This window comes from Balaenoptera borealis (genome assembly GCF_965194805.1).
Source record: "Balaenoptera borealis genome assembly, chromosome: 18".
In the NCBI taxonomy this organism is placed as follows: Eukaryota; Metazoa; Chordata; class Mammalia; order Artiodactyla; family Balaenopteridae; genus Balaenoptera; species Balaenoptera borealis.
The window spans coordinates 79,340,030-79,348,001 of NC_138877.1; the positions used below are offsets into that span (position 1 = coordinate 79,340,030).

Genomic DNA, 7,972 nt, shown 5'->3' on the forward strand with positions numbered 1-7,972 from the left:
AAAAAATAAAGTAATTCAAATTATTAGCATTAAAATCTTGCAAAACCATGAAAGTTCTAGAAGAAAGTATGGATGAATGTATTACTAAATATTGAAGATGTTCAAGCAGAACACAAATTCCAGAAGCCATAAAGGACAAGAAATGTGATCAGTGCTACTAAAGTTTCATACTTTAAATGTTTAAATACACGCACATGTCCATGTACACACAAACGCATATCCACCTGCGCACATGCATGGATACACACACACAGAGAGACCTGCACACATACATATACACACATACATGTGTGCACACATGTATACATGCACATACATGTACAGGAACACATTAGGTAAGCAGGCCAAAGACAAATGGGAAAGAGATGTGTGTACACATTCTGTCTTATTGTTTAAAATCGAAGTATAGTTGATTTTAAGACAGAGGGCTAAGTTTCTCATTTCATGAAGATCTACAAATCAACGAGAAAAATGAGACTAACGCAGTTAGCAAATAGGGGAGCGCCGAGAGACGCTAACTCAGCCACACGCGGGTGGGAGAACACCCTGCCCCCTGCCCCCCACGGAAGGAAGTCCGGGGACGCCTCTCCCTGTTGGGCGGGGCCGTCTGTCAAGGGTGGACATGGACGGCGCACGGGCTCGCCCACAGCCCGCCCCCAGTGTGGCTGAATCTGGACGACCCATTCCCGGGTCCAGCCCGGGAGACGTGGCCCCGGCCCTCGGGTCACGGGCATCAGACCACATCCCCACGTGTTGCTTTGGCCTCTGCAGCCAACTGAATGGGATGAGTCAGGGGTCACTGGGGTACAGGGGGAAGAGGGCTGCTGGGGAAGGGGCGCCTGGTGCTGGCCCTGAGGCCCGGGTCCGGGTCGCGGGCAGTGGAGCCCTGCCGCGTGGGGTGGGTGAGGAGTTCGGCGTCAGCTGCTGGGCTCTGGGGGCCTGGCTGGGACTTCGAGCAGGTTTCTCTTCCTGCCGAGGCCACAGACCCCGCCTTCTCCCCTGGGCTGTCATCCTGAGCCTTAGCAGTCGTGGATGTTCACAGAGACTCTGCTCTGATGCCCTAAGGCATCACACACACCTTGGGACGTGTCTGGGCTGCTGGTCTAGGCCTGGCTGCTGGGGTGAATCCTCTCTTAGCAACCTGATTTATATTCTTCCATCAAGAACTTTTAAGCCAGAATTTTGGACTGAACGGTTTCCTAAATGTGATGGGGAACTGGGGTTAAAAAATATGTATGTTACCATAAACACGACAGATACACAATAGTGCCCATCTTGTGAAAGTCATTAGGTTGAGATCTTAAGAATATATTGAGATCTGAATAGTATATTCTAAAAAGGGGTTCACGCAGAACCCTTTTCTCCATGACTAAATAACAGAAAATTCAGAGTTCTGGCTCGGGATAAGGGAAGGCTCTTCTGAAAGTCGCTGGCATCCCCCAGTCGTGCTTTGGTGGGGAGCCTGCAGTGTCGTGTTACAGAGCGACTGTTGCCTTACAAAGAATTTCAAACGGGGGTTAATTCCTAGTGAGGACTTTTATCATCTGTCATCAATGGAGATACATAAGCTGTCAGTCACGAGTCATTACGTCCTATAAAATGTACTTACTCCAAAGTATTAATTGCAACACAATTCAGCTTCTATATTCGATTCAAGTAACTTAATTTCTGAGGTTAATGTTTGATGGATTTTATTCTAACATTTAGAAATGAAAATGTCTGCGATTTGGGTCATTTATTTTGTAATGTTAAAAAGGAATGAAAGGTCATTTCATTGGACTTTAGCGTATTCTGAGGAGAATCAGGCGTCTCCCTCTCTTTCCCAGCGTCGCCATGGAGATCCTGCGGGTCCTGGGCCTGGTCGGGCAGGTCCTCTTCTCGCTTGCTGCGGTTCTCCTCTTCTGTCTTGTCATGAGGACCTACCTCGTGGGACCGTACTGCCGGAAGCTGCACGCGGAGAGCAAGGGGAACAAGGAGATCCTCATCCTGGGAATCTCCGCTTTCATCTTCCTCATGCTGACGGTAAGGCCCCAGATGCCCGCCACGTACATCGTCTGACTTATCCTCTGTTCACCGAGAGCTTGTGATCGGTCCTTCTTCTTTCATTCTACTAACAGTTGGCATACGCGAGACACTTGTTGGTGTTTTTATCCGTGCACAGTCGTGCTGCCTGGCACTTCTGCCCGCGCGCTCAGCTCTCTGCTGGGATGGTGTTTGCGAGTGTGAAACCGTGCGAGTCTGTCTTAGATGCTTTGCATCCGAAGCAAGAATCACAGTTTAAAACGACTTTTCGTTCTGTTTGATGAGAACAAGCTAGTCAGCAGCATAACTTCTTTCGCTGTAACGTGAAAAGCTCACCATAGAGGCTTCTTTTGGAGGCGGCCATCCCAGTTAAGGGACAGGCTTCTCATGGGAGAGCAGGGGAGGGGCCGGAGACCCCATAAACAGTCCCAGATCTGGGGCATCACCTGCACGGAAGAGATGCGCCCCTCGACGTGCGCCAGAGAAGTGAAGACCCGTGTTCACGCGGAAACTGACACGTGAGCGTGACAACAGCTGTGCTCCCATCGGGCCAGACCGCCCAGATGGCCTTCCTCAGGCGCGTAGTTCAGCCGGCCACGGCCCTCCACGCCAGGGTGGCCACGCAGCTTTGAACCGCAGGTCCGTGAGTTGCCGGAGAGCTGTGCTGACTCGAAAAGCCAGTCCCCAAGGTCAGGAGCTGTGTCACTCCACTTCCGTGCAGTTCGTGAAGACAGATCAGAGATGGGGGAAGGCCGCTGGCCGGGTGCTGAGGAGGGAGGGGGGCGGGGAGGACCCCGGAGGCCACGGGCGGCCCACGTGGCCCCACGGTGTCACATCCACAGGACTCGTGCTGTGACTTGGGAAGATGCTGCCGTTGGGAGGCCCAGGGGAAGGTACCGGGGTCTCTGGATGACTTCGTAGAACTGCATGTGAGCCTACAGTTAGCTCAAGAGAAAAGTTTAATCCTATAAAGGAAACTGAGGAAAATAACTTCCTTACACAGTTGCGTTGCCTGCTAGTGTCTCGTAATCTTGGGAGAAGACTGAGGTTTGCTTTTGCTCAAAGCCGTTCACGTACGTGACCGGCTTCATTTCTGAGCGTGGCTCCACCCCATCTGGAGTGTCCCCTCTGGAGTGACACCCAGCAGAGCGCTCCGACCCGGCGCTCCGTGCTGCCACCCAGCGGCCCTTGAGCCGGAGCAGCCTCGCTCTGTGGCTGTGTCTCCTGAGCACCTGCTGCAGGGAAGGCGCCTAGCGCCCCAGGCCTCCGCTCGCTCGCCCCGTCTGTGCTTAGACGTTCCGGGCCGTGGAAGTGAGGCTGCACGTGCAGGTCTAGGCCCGGGCCGCGTGGGCCTGCGTGACCGCGGCTGGTTTCCCCAGGTGGCCGTGCCCTTCTCCCCGACCAGCACGTTTCAGAGGCTGATCCCGAGCTGTAGCCCGTGTCAGTGCTTCATTCCTTTCCACGGCTGAATGATATTCCTTGTCAGATAGAGTTTTGCTAATGTCTTCCAGTTTGGGACTTGCCTTTCACTCTCTTGACCACGTTTTTCTGAACGGAAGTTCCTAATTTTAGTGTAGGGCCGCGATCATTCTTCAGGGGCAGCACCTCAGGATCCCGCGTGACACACGCTTTCCGGCCCCAGGTCCCGGAGACGCTCTGCGTTGTCCTCTGGAAACGTACTGCTTTCTCCTCTCACTGAGACCTGCCATCCATGGGAGGCGAGCTAGCGCGGCGTGGATGGCCGTGGTCAGGACCTGTTCTCCACGAGCGTCTCCTCACCCCCGTGAAGTCGAAGTCGAAGGTCACAGCACAGAAGCCGAGTGGCCGAGCATGGGTGGCCCAGACGCCCTGCTGTCCCCAGGCGGGCGCGCGGCCAGCCCGGCCCCCTCTCCGCGGGCTGTCTGCTCGTGGTCTCCTGGGTCACGGGGACGGGTTCGGCTGGTCCGCTTCCACGCACAGGGGGTTCTGTGACTGTTCCCGTAACGCTAGGCGCCCTTGGCTCCCCACGTCCGCGTCCGCGCTGCCGGGCGTGTGTCGTGTGTGTGTGGCGGCAGCGAGCGCCGTGTCGGATCCGCTCCCGGGCGTCTGATGGGCTCTGACACGGTCGTCAGCGGGGCTTCCTGGAACGTCGTCCGTCTGTCTGTGCTGCTCTCGTCACTGGATTTACCCCCCCGAGTTAAACGCCGTGTCCGCTTCCTTCCTCTAGGCGCCGGGGGGGGCGGGGAATAGTTTTCTGCACCACGTTTTTAATGCCAGGGGAGTCGGGCTGTTAATTGATTCAGGGTAAAGAAAGTGTGTCACAAATGCTTAGATCTTGGACAATAGTCTCACTCAAAACGTCCACAGCAGTCTACACGAACGATGGTTGCAACTTTTACGACCGTTTCCTCTCGCTCGTGGTCAGTGAGCTGACGTCCACTGCCGTGCCTTCGGCGGGGTTCTCCTAGCACACCGCAGGGGCCTGGGCGGGGGCAGGGAAGCCGGCTTGTCGCGGTTTTATGGGGACGTCCCGCCACATCCGAGAGGCCCTCTCGTGTGTCCTCAGCAGAGAGGCTGGCGGGTGCACCCGGCGTGACCTGTGTCCTCCTCCCCTCAGGTCACCGAGCTCCTGGACGTGTCCATGGAGCTGGGCTGCTTCCTGGCCGGAGCCCTGGTGTCCTCCCAGGGTCACGTGGTCGCTGAGGAGGTCGTGTCCTACGTGGAGCCCGTCCGCGACTTCCTGGCCATCGTGTTCTTCGCGTCCATAGGTGACCCTCCTCCTCCAGGGGTGACACTCCCACTGGGTCTCATCTGCTCACACGTGTTTCTACTTAGCTTGTGCCGCGAAAACAGTTCCCATGGCGACTAGGGTCTGAGGGACTCTCCCTTAGAAGGAGGGAAGGTTTGAGCTGTGGGACGGGGGCTCCTGCCTGGGGGTCCTGAGGGTCCACCGCTCGGCAGGGTGGCAGGTCCACTTCAGCACGTCCACATCAAGTGCAGGAAGAAATTCTAATTTTAATACAAAAAATCAAACTGGTGTGTCGAGGCTGCTGCCCTGGGAATGTCCCCGTGGAGGGGGGCAGTCCCGCTCGTGGTCACAGCACGGCCACCTGGCCTCTCGCCCACACCCTCCACTGCTTGGTGGGTCCAAGAGCCCCAGAGACTCTGGGTGCCTCGAGAGGCAGGTTCTGAAGCCCGTGGAAACAGGGCGGGGAGCACTGAGTCGCCCGGCCCTCTGCTCGGGCTCTCGGGGTGGAGTGGGTGGGAGACACCCTGCCCCTTCCCGTCCTGGCGGAGGAGCCTGGGGAGGTAGAGGTGGCAGGGAGGCTGGCTGCCCGCCCGGACGATCGCCCGTCCCCGTCCCACAGGCCTCCACGTGTTCCCCACCTTCGTGCTGTACGAGCTCACCGTCCTGCTGGTCCTCACGCTGTCCGTGGTGGTCATGAAGGTAGGGCCCCTGCTTGCGAAGTCCACGCTGCCTTTGGTTTCACCCGTCACACCACGCGCCTGCTTCCTGCCTGTGTGCACCCCCCGCCCAGCGCAGCTCGGGCAGCCGGGGCTTCTTGCGTCGGGATGGCCCTTTGTCTCAGGGTTTGTGTTGAAAATGGGGGTTTCAGAAGCTGGGACTGGAGAAACCGCTCTCTGGATCCTCCAGTGACACCCTTGCTCTGTAATTTGACTTCTAAGTGAGTCTAAAGAACCGCCAACCCTGCTCTGGTGATGCAAACGTACATTTTAACGGCCACTGAGAACTATTTTGCCGCTTTCCACTTGTCTGATCTCTGTGACTACAAATTGTTGAGGTGCCCCTGTCAGCGTGGGATTCTGGGAGTGGAAGTGGCCTGGGCGGTGGCCGCTGGCTTTGCGGAGGAGAAGGAGCAGGGCCCCGATGATGGCTGAACGGCACTGCCCGCTGCAGGCTGCTTTCCTCTGCGCTTTCTTTACGTTTTGTTAAAAACAAAGTTTCCGTTCTGAACGCTGCACGATATTCGCTTGGCGGGAGGGCCTTGGTTTTCCCGGGCGGGGGGTCTCCCTGCGTCCTCCCGCGCGGTGCTGGGGCGGTCCCCCCCGGGACCCGCCCTGCTTCCTGCGGGCGGTGCTCCGGGCCCCGCCTGGCCGAGTATGACCTGCCGCTCTGGCAGTTCGTCCTGGCAGCCCTGGTCCTGTCTCTGCTGCTGCCCAAGACCAGCCAGTACGTCAAGTGGATCGTGGCCGCGGGGCTGGCCCAGGTCAGCGAGTTCTCTCTGGTCCTGGGGAGCCGGGCGCGCAGAGCGCGTGTCATCTCTCGGGAGGTGAGTCTCTGCCCGGCTGGCGGAGCGGGGTTGTTAGGGGGAGTAGGGCTGGGTTGGGGGGGGGCGCCCCAGTCCCCGGGGCCTCTTGGGGAAGGGGGCGCCCTCCTCCTGGCCGGGCACCAGAGGCTCGCACACCGCGATGCGGAGACACGCCCCCGGCCGCGCTGACGCCCCGCCCCCGGCAGGTGTACCTCCTCATCCTGAGTGTGACCACGCTCAGCCTCCTCCTGGCCCCGCTGCTTTGGCGAGCGGCCATCGCCAGGTGTGCGCCCCGGCCCGAGAGAAGGTCCAGCCTCTGAGGACCGCGGCCAGGCGACCGGCCGGAGCTGTCACCGCATTCCCGGACCTCAGAGTCTCCCGGAGCCCGCCTCTGCGTGCAGTGATTATGCGCCGTCTACGTGTAACTCTGCGTTTTACAAATCGCCTTGACTCTTTTGCCTGGATGTGCCTTTTCTTCAGAAATTGATGTTAACTTTCTATTGTTATTTCATCAGTTCATGTTCTTTTGGTAAAGAAAAAATCTAGGAGGCTTTTTTATTTATTGTACAACTTGTAAGCCGTTGGTCAATATTTGTTATTAAACGTTTCTGTGACGTGAGCTTTTAATTCTCACAATGTGTTTGGAAAGTTACTTTTAATCCTTAAAGTCTATGTTTTCTAAAATGAGATAAGTTCTTCTAAATGTCTTTTGCTTTTTATTACAATTTTAAACAACACTTTCATGTCAGTTTTTATCAGGTAAATCATTCTTTTAAAATATTTGGTTTTGAATCACAAGAATATGCATTCCTTAATAAAAATCATTTATGATCAGTATAATTAATTGAAATTTATTGAAAACCTGTTTTTTAATTAGATTTTTGTGTTGAACTAATCTTTATCAGTTTTTAAAATTAAGATGCAAAACAAAGAGGGGGGGAGCTTCCCTGACGGTCCAGTGGTTAAGACTCCATGCTTCCCCTGAAGGGGGTGGAGGTCCGATTCCTGGTCGGGGAACTAAGATCCCGCTTGCAGCATGGTGCGGCCAAAAAAAAGAAAAGAAAAAGAAAATTAAGGTGTGTCACCTATTACCTCACTTTTATAGAGACTAAATGAATGCAGAGCTATTTGTATAAGCTAAGTTCTGACTTTGAATTCTAAAAGTGTATTGGTGATTATGTACCCTTTTGTTTTTTACTTTCGATGATTTTTTTTTCATTCCATATATTATCCAGTCTCACGTGCTCACAGGGTCAGCAATTACAACAGCCTCCCCGTCTCCCAGCTCTGAAAGCGGCAAGACAGCCACAGCTGCGGCCAAAGTGTGCCCCATTTTAGAAAACCACACAGCTGAAGATCTGACCCTTACACAGATTTCCCTAAGGGGTACCTAAGTTGAGTTTTCCTATAAATACTGGCTTTAAGAGCCCAGTGATTTGTCCAGAACACTTGGTGTAGAGGGACAGAGATGTTAGGTGTGATTACGGATCGCAGATGTAAATTATGGGTTGCAGTAATATTAACTAAAACACATTAAGGTGAAGTAAATTGTATCTAGTCTGAAGTAAATCAATGGAGAAATGATGTAAACGTGCTTATTTTTAGAAACTAGCATCGGTTTTATTCATTTGTAAACCATTTCACACGGTGCCATTCCCTCCGGATCCTTGGGTGGAGTGGGAGGTGTTACCTGAGGTACC

The 7,972-nt window shown here is 54.7% G+C and overlaps 1 protein-coding gene across 13 annotated transcripts in view; it reads left to right on the forward strand.

Annotated features, from left to right (window-relative positions):
* TMCO3 (transmembrane and coiled-coil domains 3) overlaps positions 1-7,112 on the forward strand; it is a 31,912-nt gene extending 24,800 nt beyond the window's left edge. For 7 of the 13 annotated variants that reach the window (XM_082365862.1, XM_082365865.1, XM_082365858.1 and 4 more), the window contains 5 exons: positions 1,806-2,022; positions 4,619-4,769; positions 5,370-5,449; positions 6,144-6,293; positions 6,479-6,726. In XM_082365862.1, the coding sequence (XP_082221988.1) occupies positions 1,806-2,022; positions 4,619-4,769; positions 5,370-5,449; positions 6,144-6,293; positions 6,479-6,592 (712 nt within the window). In that variant the 3' untranslated portion in view covers positions 6,593-6,726. Of the gene's footprint in view, positions 1-1,805; positions 2,023-4,618; positions 4,770-5,369; positions 5,450-6,143; positions 6,294-6,478 lie in introns of all 13 variants that reach the window. The other 6 variants (XM_082365866.1, XM_082365868.1, XM_082365860.1 and 3 more) reach the window with 3 other exon arrangements.
* Positions 7,113-7,972: the final 860 nt, after the last annotated feature.